At 36.7% G+C, this 15,000-nt stretch overlaps 2 protein-coding genes across 7 annotated transcripts in view; both read left to right on the top strand.

Annotated features, from left to right (window-relative positions):
* The window catches only part of LOC146465509 (astacin-like), a 19,607-nt gene extending 11,373 nt beyond the window's left edge, over nt 1-8,234 (top strand). The window contains exons 7-15 of one of the 5 annotated variants that reach the window (XM_085128404.1): nt 153-231; nt 791-814; nt 1,166-1,201; nt 2,793-2,816; nt 3,191-3,226; nt 4,363-4,386; nt 6,517-6,537; nt 7,592-7,708; nt 7,887-8,234. In XM_085128404.1, coding sequence (XP_084984530.1) covers nt 153-231; nt 791-814; nt 1,166-1,201; nt 2,793-2,816; nt 3,191-3,226; nt 4,363-4,386; nt 6,517-6,537; nt 7,592-7,708; nt 7,887-8,005 — 480 coding nt within the window. In that variant the 3' untranslated portion in view covers nt 8,006-8,234. The remainder of the gene's footprint in view (nt 1-152; nt 232-790; nt 815-1,165; nt 1,202-2,792; nt 2,817-3,190; nt 3,227-4,362; nt 4,387-6,516; nt 6,538-7,591; nt 7,709-7,886) is intronic. The other 4 variants (XM_085128405.1, XM_085128407.1, XM_085128406.1 and 1 more) reach the window with 4 other exon arrangements.
* Nucleotides 8,235-12,936: 4,702 nt separating this feature from the next.
* LOC146465507 (astacin-like metalloprotease toxin 3) overlaps nt 12,937-15,000 on the top strand; it is a 30,621-nt gene continuing 28,557 nt past the window's right edge. Inside the window, exons 1-2 of one of the 2 annotated variants that reach the window (XM_085128416.1) lie at nt 12,940-13,057; nt 13,975-15,000. The exon at nt 13,975-15,000 is cut by the window's right edge and continues 1,516 nt beyond it. Coding sequence is in view for 1 of the 2 variants with exons in the window: in XM_085128415.1 (XP_084984541.1) it covers nt 12,994-13,057 (64 nt within the window). In the remaining variant the exon portion in view is untranslated. Of the gene's footprint in view, nt 13,058-13,974 lie in introns of both variants that reach the window. The other variant, XM_085128415.1, reaches the window with a different exon arrangement.

The raw sequence follows: 15,000 nt of genomic DNA, 5'->3' as shown, positions 1-15,000 counted from the left end.
TGGTCTTAGATAGCAAGAATATGAAATCCCTTTTAAACAATTTAACTTATTCATACTCGAATTATGTTATTGACAAAATTATGGTTTTTTTTTCTCTCGGAGAGTTAATTGAACTACTGACAGTAATCTTATTAAATACTACACTTTACCAGGTAACCATTGGTCAGCGTGAAGGCTTGAGTGCTATTGATGCACAGCAAGCGAATCTCTATTACAGGCAAGAGTGCGAAGGTATGCAAGACCATCAGCTAATAGAGGTATTTTTTTTAGTCAGTCATACAAGGAAACTCAGAAAAATAAAACACTGAGTTCTAATAAAAGGAGTCGAACCTATGATCTCCCGGTTACTAGTTTGGTTGATCAGACAGCGTTTTTAATAGCTGATTTTAAGCTAGGGGCCGAATAAAACAAGTCTAACTCAAAACAGAAGGGCAAAAATCTTTCGGAAAAATGCTTATTGATTACTGATTAAATTCTAATCAAACTAGGGATTTACGATTTTCGAGAAAATAAGACGTGTTTCCGAGGTTAAATTGTAAATGGAAGAAAAGTAAACAGGAATTAATCCCTGTCGATCGATGACTTAGAAAGTGTTTCAAATCTTGTTGATTTCAATGTTGTATGGTTAGATTTAGCAACCATTTTTTTCGGTAAGGCTTTTTAAACAGACATTTCGTGGATGCATATCGAAATGCATTTAGAAAATGGGCTTAGTTAGCATTAACAAGAGGTGTTTGAGTTTTGGAATATATTTCTAAAGACTCATTATATCTTTTGGCATTGTTTACAGAACGGGCTACGACTTCACCTCCAGGTGCGTAAAAGTAAATAAAGAAAATTGTTGGTGAAGCTGTTCAAAAGAGATAATTATTTTATACAGGGTTTAGATCAGAGCCCAGATAAAACGACCACTCTTTAACACTGATATTTTGTTGAAGTGTTCTCTCTTTTTTTTTTTTTTTTGAGAGGGAGTTTTTTAACGGCCTCAATGAAATTATTAAGAAAAAAATTATGAGTACTCATAAAGGATCAACTTGCGATTGCTCTTGAAGCAAACAAATGACTATGCTTCTGTGGAGGGTCCGAGAAGTAAATTGTTTTGTAGTAACGTTTTGCTTATAAGGAGTTCATCTTGTTTACCACCTGGTTCATTATATCTTTCCAGAGACGACAGCTCCCTCCACTACGCCTCCCACAACAGGTAATTAACGGTGGCACAATGACATAAATTCTAGAAAGGTCGGGCCAAACTCACTTAACTGTGAGAAGTTCTCAACCGAAAGCAATCATTATATTTAAAAGAGTTAGTAAGCTTGCCACAGTCTATCTAGATGACTTTACTAATATGCATGGTAGCTGTAGTTGTAGCAGCGCTTCATCATGTAATAAATTCACCATGGAACGTCAAAATATGCATCTTTTTTCTTCGTATTGGAATCGTTTAACTTAAACATTTAAACCAGTTCAAACTTAAAGATCGAGCACTTTGCCTTTCGTTCCCTACCCACCCTACCTCAACCGTTTCAACTGAGTTTTGGGCATTGGCTGATCGAAATTAGGACCATTAAGGTTTTGGTGACCTATTATATGCCCATGGAAACCGTTTTTTTCTGTATTTTGAGCCCAGTCTCGGTAAAATTAAATATTTGCTGCGATCCAATACTGTCATCCAGTCTTTGGAACTTGGAATTTACTCTGTTTTATGAAAGTTACTACATTTTTTAAAGTACACATGTTTCGGATGAAACTTCATCCATCTTTACTGGTACAAAAAACTAGTTGTTGTGAAATGTGCGTCAATTTTTAGCATTCTAATGTTAAAGGGCGCAATATAAGTAAAAAAATTATTATATAACATTAAATGCGTGACACTTACTAGCGGGTTTCTGTACTGAAGATGGATGAAGTTCGATCCGAAACATGTATACAAAAAAATCTGTAGTAACTTTTTTTTGCAGCCAGAATACTTCAGGCAAAAATAATAACAAAAAACAAAACAAAAAACAGTTAACCATATTTTTATAAAGCAACAATAATAATAATAATAATAATAATAATAATAATAATAATAATAATAATAATAATAATAATAATAATAATAATGATGATGATTATGATGATGATGATAAAATAAAAATTTGGGGCAGTGCGATTTACATTTCGATTAGCAGCACTAGGAACAATAGGCCTTATCACGGTTTTCGACGCTATTTTGACGAGTAGGCAAACAGGTTCGAAATAACAGTGTTTGTATGGAAATCTGATGTCAAATAATTTTCATAAAACATCGCTTCTGAAAAATTCATGAATTGGAAACTTTTGGCAGTAGAAAAACGATTTTAAGAAAAAACTTGCAGGGATGTAGCTGTGCCAGAAAGCATACAGTCTTGTTCCATACAGACACTGTTATTTCACGCCTGTTTGCCTACTCGTCAAAATGGCGTCGAAAACCGTGATAAGGCCTATACTGAAATGCTGTAGCCTTTCAAAGTCTGGAGGGGTGTCTTCCCAAACGAACAATGTGTCGCCGTTGTTTCTCTGGAAATGGAATAAAAGTAAACAGGAATTTACCCTTGTCGATGACTTGGAAAGTTGTTCATTCTTGTTGATTTCAATGTTGTACGCTTAGATTTAGAAACTATATTTTTTTAATAGGGTTTTTTTGAAGACACATTTCGTGAATACACATCAAAATGCATTTAGAAAATGGACTTAGTTAGCATTAACAAGAGGTGTTTTAGTTTTGAAATATATTTTTTAAGACTCATTATATCTTTTGGCACTGTTTACAGAACGGGCTACGACTTCACCTCCAGGTACGTAAAAGTAAATAAAGAAAATTGCTGGTGTAGCTGTTCAAAATAGATAATTGTTTTATACAGGGCTTAGATCAGAGCCCAGATAAAACGACCACTCTTGAACACTGTTTTTTTTTATATTTCGTTTTCCTTTTTTTCTTTCCTTCTTTCTTTCTTTCTTTTTTAAAAAAGGTGTTTCTTTAACGGTTTCAATGAAAATATGAAGGAAAATCTTATAAGTACTTATAAAGGATCAACTTGCGATTGCTCTTGAAACGAGAAAATGATTATGCTTCTGTGGAGGGTCACTGTAAAGTGTTTGTACAAAAAAATTTGGATTGAATTGTAAGGAGTTCATCATGTTTACCACTTGGTCCGTTATATTTCTCTAGAAACGACTGCGCCCTCCACTACGCTTCCCACAACAGGTAATTAGCGGTGGCACAATGACATAAATTCTAGAAAGGTCGGGCCAAACTGACTTAACTGTGAGAAGTTCTCAACCGAAAGCAATCATTATATTTAAAAGAGTTAGTAAGCTTGCCACAGTCTATCTAGATCACTTTACAAATATGTTTTCTCTGGAGCGCGGATATCGGGAACTGACTGTGGGAATGCATGGTAGCTGTAGTTGTAGCAGCGCTTCATCATAAAATAATTCACGGCGGAACGTCAAAATATGCATGTTTTTTCTTCATATTGGACTCGTTTAACTTAAACATTTAAACCAGTTCAAACTTAAAGATCGAGCACTTTGCATTTTGTCCCCTGTTCACCGTACCTCAACCGCCTCTACTGAGTTTTGGCCTTGCCGGGCTGATCTTAGGACCATTAAGGTTTTGGTGACCTATTATATACCCATGGAAACCATTTTTTTCCCAGTATTTTGAGCCTAGCCTGTTAAAATTAAATATTTGCTGCGATCCAATACTGTCATCAAGACTTTGGAACTTGGAATTTACTTTGTTTTGTGAAAGTTACTACATTTTTTAAAGTACACATGTCTCGGATGAAACTTCATCGATCTTTACTAGTACAGAAAACCAGTGGGTATGAAACGTGTGACACCCACTAGAGGGTTTCTGTGACTGGAGATGGATGAAGTTTTACGTTCCGTCCGAGATATGTATACAAAAAGAAATGTAGTAACTTTCATAAAAATCAGATCTCATGTCTGCTGGTTCTTAACAGCCTGAAAACTCAGACGTATTTCGGGCTGTCGCTTCTCTCAGTCTGAAATACGTCTGGTTCGCAGGTACGTAGCTCAGGCTCTACGAAAATTTACTTTGTGTTTAACGAGAGAATCACAAATAGTGTAGATTGCTTTGTTCTTAAATAATGCAAGAGAAAAAAAAAACGCACACACAAATTTTACAGTAAGTAATGAAATGTACTCATTGTTAATTCATTTCTATATTCGAGGACCTGTTTAGTAAATGCATACTAATTGATTGTTTTGGTAAAGCTTAGTTCATAGGTTAGGTTAAAATGGCGCTAGTGTCCTCCGGCCTATTCTTTTCATTCATTTTTCAAGTAAAACATGTATTTTTGCATTTGTTTTTAGAAGCAACCACGACTCCAGTTCCAAGTGAGTAAATATTTGCTTTTAACTGATACAATTTAAAAATAATCGTTAGGTGGAAGAAAGTCTAGAAAATCAAGACTGTTGATACCGGTGACCAGGAATCTGGGTCCTGGTTACTTTTTATTGTTTTATCTTCATGAATAATGTTAAAATTGCAGGAAGTGAAACCACCCACAATGCCTAACTTGCTCATTTCTCCAAGGAGACCCAACGAACTACACTTTTTTCACCACTAACGAAATACGTAAAATTACTGACTACACTGATCTTGCCATTCTTAAAGGGGAAGTACCACGTAAATTTGATGTCATTTTAAAATCCAAAAATGTTTGTCAATTAGCGGAAACAAAGAGATAATTGCCAAAGTTTGTTATAAATTATCACCCCAGTGCAATAAAACTCAGTGTCGATTAGTACCTCTAGCCAGAGACGGAGTAGGCCGTTTGGATCGGGAAACTTGAAAAATGTTAGGCTAATGTTTTTCAAGTCCTCGCATTATTGTTTCCAAAATACGCTAGAACAAATCACGAGTTGTTCCTTTCAAGAATTGAGTTGATTTCTTTCCTCTCGTCATTTTAGATTTATTTGGCAGCTGATTAAAGCTGATTCAAGGTCTTATTTCATCATATTTAACAAAACATACCTAACACCCAATGATACTTCCCTTTTCAAGTACGCAGCAAACGTGACTCAGAAACGCTCGTGAAGCCCACTAAATCCACAAAGCTAAAACATTGCATCCTCTTGGTATAAATAGACGTGACGAAGCACGCCAGTGACATAACTTATACTTTTAACTTAGACCTAAACAACCAATCATTGAAAGGAGATGTGATGTAATATTTTAAGTCTGGTGAACAAATGAGAATGATGTATTATTATTCAGTATTGGCATAGGCGAACTCGGAAAAAAAGAAATTTCGAGTACTCCTATCAGGAGTCGAACCTAAGACCTTCAATTTACTAGTTCGGATGCTCAATCCCTGAGCTACAGGAGACTCGTGGGAGCTAAGGCCACAAGCTCCCACGAGTCTCTTGTAGCTCAGTGGTAGAGCATCCTAACTAGTAATCGGAAGGTCTTAGGTTCGACCCCTTATAGGAGCACTCGGAATTTCTTTTTTCCGAGTTTGCCTGTGTCAATACTGAATAATACATCATTCTCACAACCAATCAGTGATACGCATTTTATATTTTAAACCTTTGTTTATAACGATCCTTTTATGTTTACCACTTTTCTTTTTCGTTCAGCCCTCGAGGAAGGTTTGTATTGCAAACCGAAATATAGGGCAAATTTCAAAAATATATATGTATATTTCAGTTATTTTAGCCTTTGTTGTTTATTTCTATAAAATGCGCCACATCAGTATTTTAGCGTCAGTATTTTGTAAACGAATTAAAATTTCAAAGAAAAAAAAGGGAAAAATGAAAAAGGAAAACAAAAGAAAAGAACAGCGAAGAAACGGTTGGGTAGAAAAGAAAGGGGGAGAGGCATGCACATGCAGTGGAAACAGATTGAAGAAGCAAAAAAAAAAAAAAAATAATAAGAAAAAGAGAAATAAATAAATAAATAAAAGAACAACAACAACAAAAGAACGTAAAAATATATCGACGAATGAAAGGTTGAGAAGAAAAGCAGGAGGAGGGGGGACGTGCGCAAATTAGAATTTCGAAGTGTTTAAAAGCACATATATTTTTCCTATTGGACTCGTCATGGCCACCCAGCTCTGCTACTGATTTGAGGAGCAGTGGTTGGCTTTGTCAATTTGGGTGGCCTTACGATAAGATACCTTGTAGAAGCCTTTCTTTGTATTTGACCCTGTCTGTTCAAACTGAAAAGCCTTTCTGGGCTCCAATGCTGTCATTAAGTCTAATTGACTTTGAGTTTGACGAGAGAATAAAATGTGCCGGTTTAGGTCGCTTTGTTCTTCAAATTGTGAGAGAATGGAATTAACCCTGGCTATCATTAAAAAAAATTAAAAAAATGAAATATTCTCAATCCAGCTGATTTCATTTTTTGTTGACTAGTTTTAGCAGGTACGTTGTTTTGTTAGGCTTTGCGGGGCTTTACCAAGCCCTTTTATAGTTTTGAAATATATTTCCGAAGGCTTACTATTTTTTCTTATCTGTTTTCAGCTCCAACCACACCAGAACTAGGTGAGTAAAAACTTACAGATATCGCTGTTCAAACTAAATGCGTACATAAATAGTTAAACAAATCATAAAAAACGGACAGAAAGCCTGAAAAAAAAAATTTCCAAGCCTGATTTTTTTTCAGGCTTTCTTTTCTCAACTGCTTAAGTTGCGAAGTAACTGCGAGGATCTTTCTTCCGCAGTTCAAAATATATGTTTCATATATTTAAATTCACTTTATCATCCTTCACGGGTATATTACGAACTCACAATATGACCAGCTCCCAATTGGCTTGATGGCTCAGTTGGTAGAGCACTGCACCGGTATCGCAGAGGTCATGGGTTCGAATCCCGTTCAAGCCTGAAATTTTTTTCAGGCTTTCTTTTTGCAACTGCGTAAGTTGCGTAGAAACTGCGAGGATCTTTCTTCTATTTGATCTTTCATCCGCAGTTCAAAATATATGTTTCATATGTTTACATTCACTTTAAGATGAAAACAGTTGGCTATATATTTTTTTCAAAAATTTCCTGTGTAGTTTGGAGAAATGCCTTAGAACTGATTCTAATTTATTCTAACTTGGAGAAATCAGTTCATTTTTATTTTCCCGTTGCTCTTAGAAGAACGCGGGAGAAAATATATTTGAGCTTTGTCCCTTTAAGATAAATGTTTACTAAGGAAGATTGCGTTAGATTTACCTTACTAACGAATCACGGTTTTTCGAAACTCCGCTAAAGGTTCGAGTCTCGTATTTTTTTGTTCTATTCTTCAACAGCCATTTTCGTACCTATCATTTTACATTACTTTTCACAGCTGTCTTTCAACCATTAACTAACTTCTTTCTGAACTACATTAATCAGTGCATTTTAGTGTCGTTGAACACAGTTAAATTCGATTCATATATAGTTTCCTACTGTAAGTTGAAAGATGAAAAGTCAAAAGTCTGCACAATGCACCTTATACTGCAATTCATATTGTTTTCAGTTTTTCTGCGGTGAGAATCTCAACAATATCGCTTATGCCAACCAATGTGACAAACCACGGGTAAAACGCTATTATTTTCTTAACATTCATTTTCAGGTTGCCAGGACAAGCAACCATGGTGCACAGGGCTTTCAAACTTTTTCATTAGACTTTTTTGCAGGGGAGACGCTAATGTGCAAGCTAACTGTAAAAAGACCTGCGACCCCTTTATTCGTAAGTTTGTTCTGCGTTGTTTCGATTTACGTATTATGCAACTCCTTGTGTACAGCAGGCTAAAATCTGTTTTTACTTTGAACATTGTGTATTTGCTTTAAATTGATGAATAATTCTACGTTCCTCATTTGGTGACAACTGTTATATATGACCTTTTTTTCTTCTTTCACTACTTTAGCTTGCCCGGACATTGCGCCCTGGTGTGGAATATTGCCACCTTCTTTTATTCGATTTTTCTGCAGAGGCAACGCTATGACGAGACTTCAATGCAATAAGACCTGCCGACCCTTCATTTAAGCGACGCCTCATTATCCAAGCGGCTCCACTGATGAATGACCTAACAACTATACTTAATTGTGGGAAGAGTTAAAACTTTATTTTTGTACCTCGAAGGTTAACCATAACTTCGTAGCATAATCGCTTTAGATGTTCATGCAGTTTACATGTAATGGCTATTTTATTACCGCTCACGAAAAGTTGCACCGTAAAGTCTGACGTAAAATGTAATAAAACAACTGTTAGGTCATTTAACACGTCTCTTCTTCTTTGTCTCAAATCCCAAGCTGCATGTAAAATGGAAGCACGCAATACCTTCATTTATTTATTATTATTAAATTCTCAGCCTCGGATATTGCATTTCTAGCGTTGTGATTGGTTCACTAAATCTCGGTTATCAGCTCATATACCGTAGTTTGACCTTATATGGAAAACAATTCCCCCAGGTGTCGCTAAGCTAAAATCTTTTTTCGGCGGGAAGCAAAAGTTTCTTCAGAAAAATGGAGAAAAAAAAAAAAGAAAAGGAAAGAAATACCAGACAATGACAACAATAAAAGCCACAAAGTTCGGAATGACACTATTTAATGGCACGTATCTCCGAAGTTTCCTTTAAAATCAGAAAAATTGTACGATCTTTCGATTTAGATCACATAACAACAACAACAACAATAACAACCGGTTACCTTCAAAAATTTCTGGATGGCTTGCAAAACCTGGCGGTAAGAGGCTAAAACCGATCGAAGAAATTTCTTAAGAAGAGCTTAATGCCTGCCTTTCTGTTTCTACGCATTTACGAGGGCTCCAGTTACAAAAGTTAATCCATGAAATCCGTACGAGCGGCGGCCATATTCCGTCGCTCGGCACCACTCAGCAAAACATTTGCACAAATGTGCACAGCTCTTACGCTTCTCGATTAGCTCGAAGTTTAAAAACTTGCACTGAATGCTTGTCTCAGTGAGGTTGTACCTCGTACACTTGGACTCGGCTTGCCTTAAATGTTTTAAAACGTGTGCGAGGAACTCAGTTCAGCATAAAAAAACCGTCCTTGATCCCTTCCTTCGCTCGGCACCACACTAGCAAAACATTTGCTCAAATGTGCACAACTATTACGCTTCTCGATCAGCTGGAACTTCAAAAGCACTTGAATGCTTGTCTCAGAAAGGTTGTTACTCGTACACTTGAACGTTTCTTGAATTTGGGATGTCCGGCTGTGTCCGATCTACTTCGCTTTCGATTTTTCATTCAACTCCGTTCGCAATGAGCTGCGCGTGTCATGTGATCATTAAGTTTCGCGCGCTTTGGTCGGAAGTTGCCTCAACATCCGGTCGTTTTAATTTCAAAGAAATTTTTACTTAAAATAAAATTCTTTAAACTTTAACATCAATATCCAAACGGGAAGAATTTAATAAAACAATTATTCCATTCCCGCTTGTTGGATATGAGACTGGTTATAGCCAACTCGGCGTTTCGCGCCTCGTTGGCTATTTACCATCTCATATCCAACGCGCGCTCATGGAATAATTGTTAAATATGCCCCCAGTAAGGCAGTCCACTTGATACATAACTGGGTACTGTGTAGGTCTTCTAAAGGTTATACGATTAGGCAATGCTTTAACACTTCCAACTACATATTTTTAAAGTTTCTTATTGACCTTTATTTCTTGTTAAAAGGATTTTCTTCTTCCTCATCGTATTGTGGAACTCCTAAGAGCTAGCTAGTCAGTAGAAAAAATTGATGTGAGTATATAGGCTGGTTTTGATATGATTATAAGGACTTTTCTATCACTTAGACCGTCGCAAAAAAGTACTAAGCGCGTTGTGCGATCCTAAACCAATGCGTTCTATTCTCCCCAAATACATCATGGCGGACCGTTATAGCACACGTTTCATCGATCTATCACAGACCCCAGACCTTTGATTGCACTATCTATAATTGCATTTGATCGCAGTCAGTTATATAGGCTATCCCATGAAATTTTCTTTTCTTTGAGATCATCACCCTCTCGGGTGATGATCTCAAAGGGAATTTACGTCTCGAAAATCGATTCGATTCACAATTTGTTTGGCACAGTAAAAAACGTGATTGCTAGACGCATTTATGAGCATGTGTTGTGCTGATTTCTGTTCCCAGACTTAACAGTAATGTATTATAAGCTATAAAATTAAAATTATTACCTGTCCCATGTTGCATAGAAATTAAACGGTGACGGATATTCGTTACTCGAAAAAAAATACCCTTAAAGGCGTTACACGCAAAACAGGTGCCTGTACATATATTTTGAAACCATGTCTTCATGCAGACGGTTTTTTCTTCTCTCCCAAAACAACCTCAACAGAGGAAAGGAAGTTATGTTAAGTTGTTTTCATGGATGAGAGCTCTCCATTTCCCATTAAAAATTTCTTAAGGATCCATTTTTGAAAGATTAGCGTCTTTCATCATCTAGACGGATCAATACAATCCGCATAAAGAGTTCTCGCGTGGAAAAAAGACGCATTGATTTAGATCAGTGGATGTGGTAGATACAAATCAAAGGCTCCTAGGAGCCAACTCGTGAATGCCGAAGTGAATAGTGGAAACCGTAAAGCTGTACTCGCATCAAACTATCGCACGGTGGAATTTCGTATTCTTTCACTCACTTCGTTTCTTCGGATTTTTAGGGTAAGCTCCTTTAAAAGGTTTTCATGTTTGTGCTTAGCCGGCTTGATGTTTGCTGAAACGAGCAGCTCCGCCTATCGAAATCTAGCCTCTCTCGCAGACCCTCTTTTGGCTCGTCACGCAACCTTTTCTTCAAGAGTCGAACTTTTGGAAAAAACCCGTCTTGAAAGGAAAGTTGCCCCTTAGTTTCGGTAAGTAAAAGGACTCAGCAGACAGCACACCTCTAGCTTTCTCACGCGGCGGGTGGTTTGAAGTGTCATGGGTGACTCTCACTCTGCTCCTGTTTACGTGGTTGTCTTGGACGTTTTCTTTCCCCCTTTTTGTTTAACATTTTGATCGCTCTAAAACCATTTCATGTTGGCAAACTTTTCGTTTTTCTGGTCTACTTTTTTTATTTCCAATTTAATGCCTTACGTTTTAGCCGAACTTCAGCTGGACAAGCGGCCATAATTTCCCAAGCGTTAAGATATTTCTGTCATAGTTTCAGGAACGGTTCTTTGGGGTATATAAGATTCAAACTATTCAATGGCAACAGCGTATCCCTATGCAATAAACACTCCAGGTACAGGTTTGAATTCGCACTTTAATACTTTACGATTGAATAGAACAAATGTTAACGAAAGGAAAATACAGAATTAATAAACGCGAACTTAAAAACTTAGCCAAACTGATCGAACAGAAAATAAGCAAAAACCAGAAGCGAAAATATAACTACTTATAAGAGCTGGACGCGACTCCGGATAAACAACAACTACTTTACAAGGGCGAAATACAAAACGTTTATACTAATTTGAAACGAAAAAGAATAGGGCAGTAATGAACTTACGAACTTAACAGTAAACGATTACGTAACGCGACGCCGAAAAGCTAACTTACAAGAAAATGTACGCATATTTACACTGTATTTAAACTAAATTACAAAAACCAAAACTAACGTGATGACAAATATTTGACACTGATTACACAACAATAAAAAAAAAACTCTCGTGGCTAAACCCAATTTCATATTGTGTTCTGTTACGCAGGTAAGAGTTATTTACATCTGTTTCGACAAAGGTTTTCCCCCCTCCAAAAAAAAAAAAAAAAAAAAAAAAAAACGTAAGAGCGTACGCGACAATACCGAAACGTAGTCTGGGAAATAGCCAATAAATTTCAATGAAACTCAGAATCCATTGGGTATTTCCCAGACTACCTTTCGGCAATGTCGAGTACGCTTTTACGCTTTTTTTGGACAACCTTTGTCGAAACAGCTGTATACGCACATTACCAAGACAGGGTAGTTTGACCTTGTCATTAGGGAGTTTAAGCAGCGACGACGGCAACGGCAACGAAAACTCCACTTGGAAATATAACTTTAATTCATTTGTGCTACTTTGCGATTATTTCAACTCGCTCAACTTTTGCAAAAATGGCGAACTATCCAGGAAACAAATTGGTAGGAGTGGCGTTTAAGCTAAGAAAGAAAATGAAAATTCCCCGCCGTGCATTCACAAAACCTTGAATGTGGTCATTTCACGTTGTTGTTTTGCAGAGGACGACAAAGAAATGTAACAAAATGCAAAACGCAAGTGCAGAGCGATTGTTTTTGATCATTAAACCTATTGTTTTGCGGTGTTGCCATTGCCGTCGACGTCGTCGTTTTTATTATGGGAGTACGCTTAGGCCTTTCCTCGTCTTTTATTTCAGAAGACATTGTATTGTTCAGAAATCTCGTGTTTCCTGCTTATTCTAGAAAAAAAAACTGAGATATCGAAAAAGCGAGAAATCCATTTCTTTGGGTTGAAAAGGAAACTAGCCTAAATCCCGGATGAAAGTTAACCATTCTCGTTTCCAGAGCCCCGCTGGCTAAGAGGTAGAGGAGGTTCTGGGGACGAGAATGAATGTGAACAGCTTAGGATTGTCGTCAGATATAAAATACTCAAACTCCTTTACTCTTACATTCCTTGGCACTCTTAAATGCGGAAGGTTTGCGAGTGTACCAAGCGAAGCCGTTATGAGTTTTCATTCATTTTAATTTATTTTTACATCTTTGAAATATTAGGACTTGGTCCCTAATAGAAGCTAATTTTAGTTAGAATAGTCAATATCTACACACTACAAGGCGTCCGCTATAACGTCTCTACGTACTTTGCACAATAAACATTAATGGATCTTAAGTACAATGAACGAAGGTTGAATTAACAAAGTATTTATCGCTGATCGGACTTTTTAAAAGAGTATCCGCTGCAGAAGGAAGTGAGACTAATATCTGTTGTCTAAATTTATGCATATAACGGACAGAAGCTGTCAGGATTAATCCAAGAGGAGTCACACACCTTACTGTGTCACACGGTGTGAGGAGAAACTGGTCAACATGAAGTGGCTTGTGATTCTCTGCTTGGTTGGTAAAGTGTCCAGCTTAGACAATAGTCCTGAAGGTAAGCCTCAGTTTCCACTTGTCCACTAGTCCCATCAATTGATGTGAAAACCGTTGATGGTTCGAAGTTGATGTAAAGTTGCTCAGACAGGCTGGCGAGTGCAGGGAGCTAAATTAAAGAAAACGTTTTGCACGCGATACAGCACGTCCTGCATCACTGCGTGGAAACTTCCACCGAGAAAGGTATCATGCATGGTTCGGTGACTAAATCAATTACGCCATTAGCGGCGGTGCTCTTTTCACAGAGTGCAATGCTATATATTTCAGTTGCTTTCAGAATCACATTTGCATTATCTGTCGACATTTGTCTTAGTGATCGAATAGTACAGGTGGCATGCACGAGAGAAATCAGCATCATTTAAAAGCACCATCAGGAAAGGTAAGCTTTTGAATTGCCTTGTAAATCTCTACTTAGGCGATTAACGGTGGGTTCTCACAACGGACTCTTAGGGTTTTCTGTGCTCCACTGCGAGGTATATAGAGGACAGAGGCGCGTAATCTTTTTTCTTAAATTATTACACAAAAGACGTTGGACAAAACTTGGACCTGCTAAGAAATGGCGATCTTTACAACTGTAAAACAGTCACTTAACAAAGGGTTACTTTGCTTACTTACCGTTAAAAGAAAGTAATGAAAGCTAACATGTTGCCATCATGCTGCAAAACAATGGAATATGCTGGACAGACACATTAAAACGGTGTAACTATTTCCGATTTTAGGCGTCAATTCTTAAAAATAAACAAATAAATAAATAAATAAATAAATAAATAAATAAATAAAATAAAACGTCATGTTACCCGCTTTTTTTTTTTTTAAGCATAACATACTTTCAGGTTAATTGTTACAAGTTTTCATTATTTATAATTATTTGCTCGGATACTTATTTACTTCTTTTTTTTTTTTGTTACTTTTAACCAGGGACCTCTCTGGAGACCACTTGTCAGCGTAAGGGGTAGAGCTTTCGTGCCTGCAAGCATAGAAACAAGGGTGCTAGAATGAAGAATACCGGCCGAGTGTAAATCGTTGGAATTTGGATATCCAGAGGGTTGGAATCAGGAATACAATACCTCTCTGAATTCTGTTACATAGGGCGAATTAATACTTGTAATAGTCATTGATAATGCAGGCCACTTATAACAAAAAAAAAAAGTATGGTTTCAATTAAAAGTACAAGTTGCAATATGACAATAACAATCAGCACAACTGTATATAGGCAATTAGTCAATAATAGACGGAGTCAATCTCTAGAACAAAAAAAAGATCTTTCATTACACGAATCTGATCAAAATTGAGAAAGAATGTTATGAGCATCACGATATTAGTCAGTCAAAAAACATTTTGTTCATTAAGTGAATAAACGGAGAACAAGGAGAAACAAAATTGCATTATAATGATGAGACCGACAAGAAAAGAAAGAAGAAAGAAAAAAAAAATCATGATTTTTTCGCCTCAGTTAGAATGCCAAACCACATTCTAAAAAACAAAACAACAACAACAACAACAACAACAACAAAAACCTGGATGGCTGTGAAGGTTACATTGATTGCACATACATCAAGTGTTCATGGTATCAGACCGTAAGCAAATATAGCATTACGAATTAAAATTGTTTATTAGTTGTGTTTGTTGGTTGTGTCAACGGACCACGGCCAAATGGAATGTAAAATTACATTACCAAGGAAGCAAAAACTGGCCTAATAAACTGTGATATGACAAGAGAACTGCAAACGGATTCATTAATGACAGATGGCACTATACAATGTATTCTATATGTAGACTTCCTTTAAAGGGTACCTTGAAGTGTTCGCATACTGGGCATAGAAATATTATATAAGAAGTTTTTTTTTTAAAATGATTTTCAAATAAAGCAAGAAATAGTTGGCTGTCCTCAAAAATCTGATTAGACAGAAATATATTCTTTTATGCCCCCACAATTAAATGTTC

This window comes from Pavona decussata, unplaced genomic scaffold (assembly GCF_977016875.1).
Source record: "Pavona decussata unplaced genomic scaffold, jaPavDecu1.1 SCAFFOLD_156, whole genome shotgun sequence".
In the NCBI taxonomy this organism is placed as follows: Eukaryota; Metazoa; Cnidaria; class Anthozoa; order Scleractinia; family Agariciidae; genus Pavona; species Pavona decussata.
The sequence above is the reverse complement of the archived record's forward strand: the minus strand, read 5'-3'. Positions and strand labels throughout refer to the sequence as shown.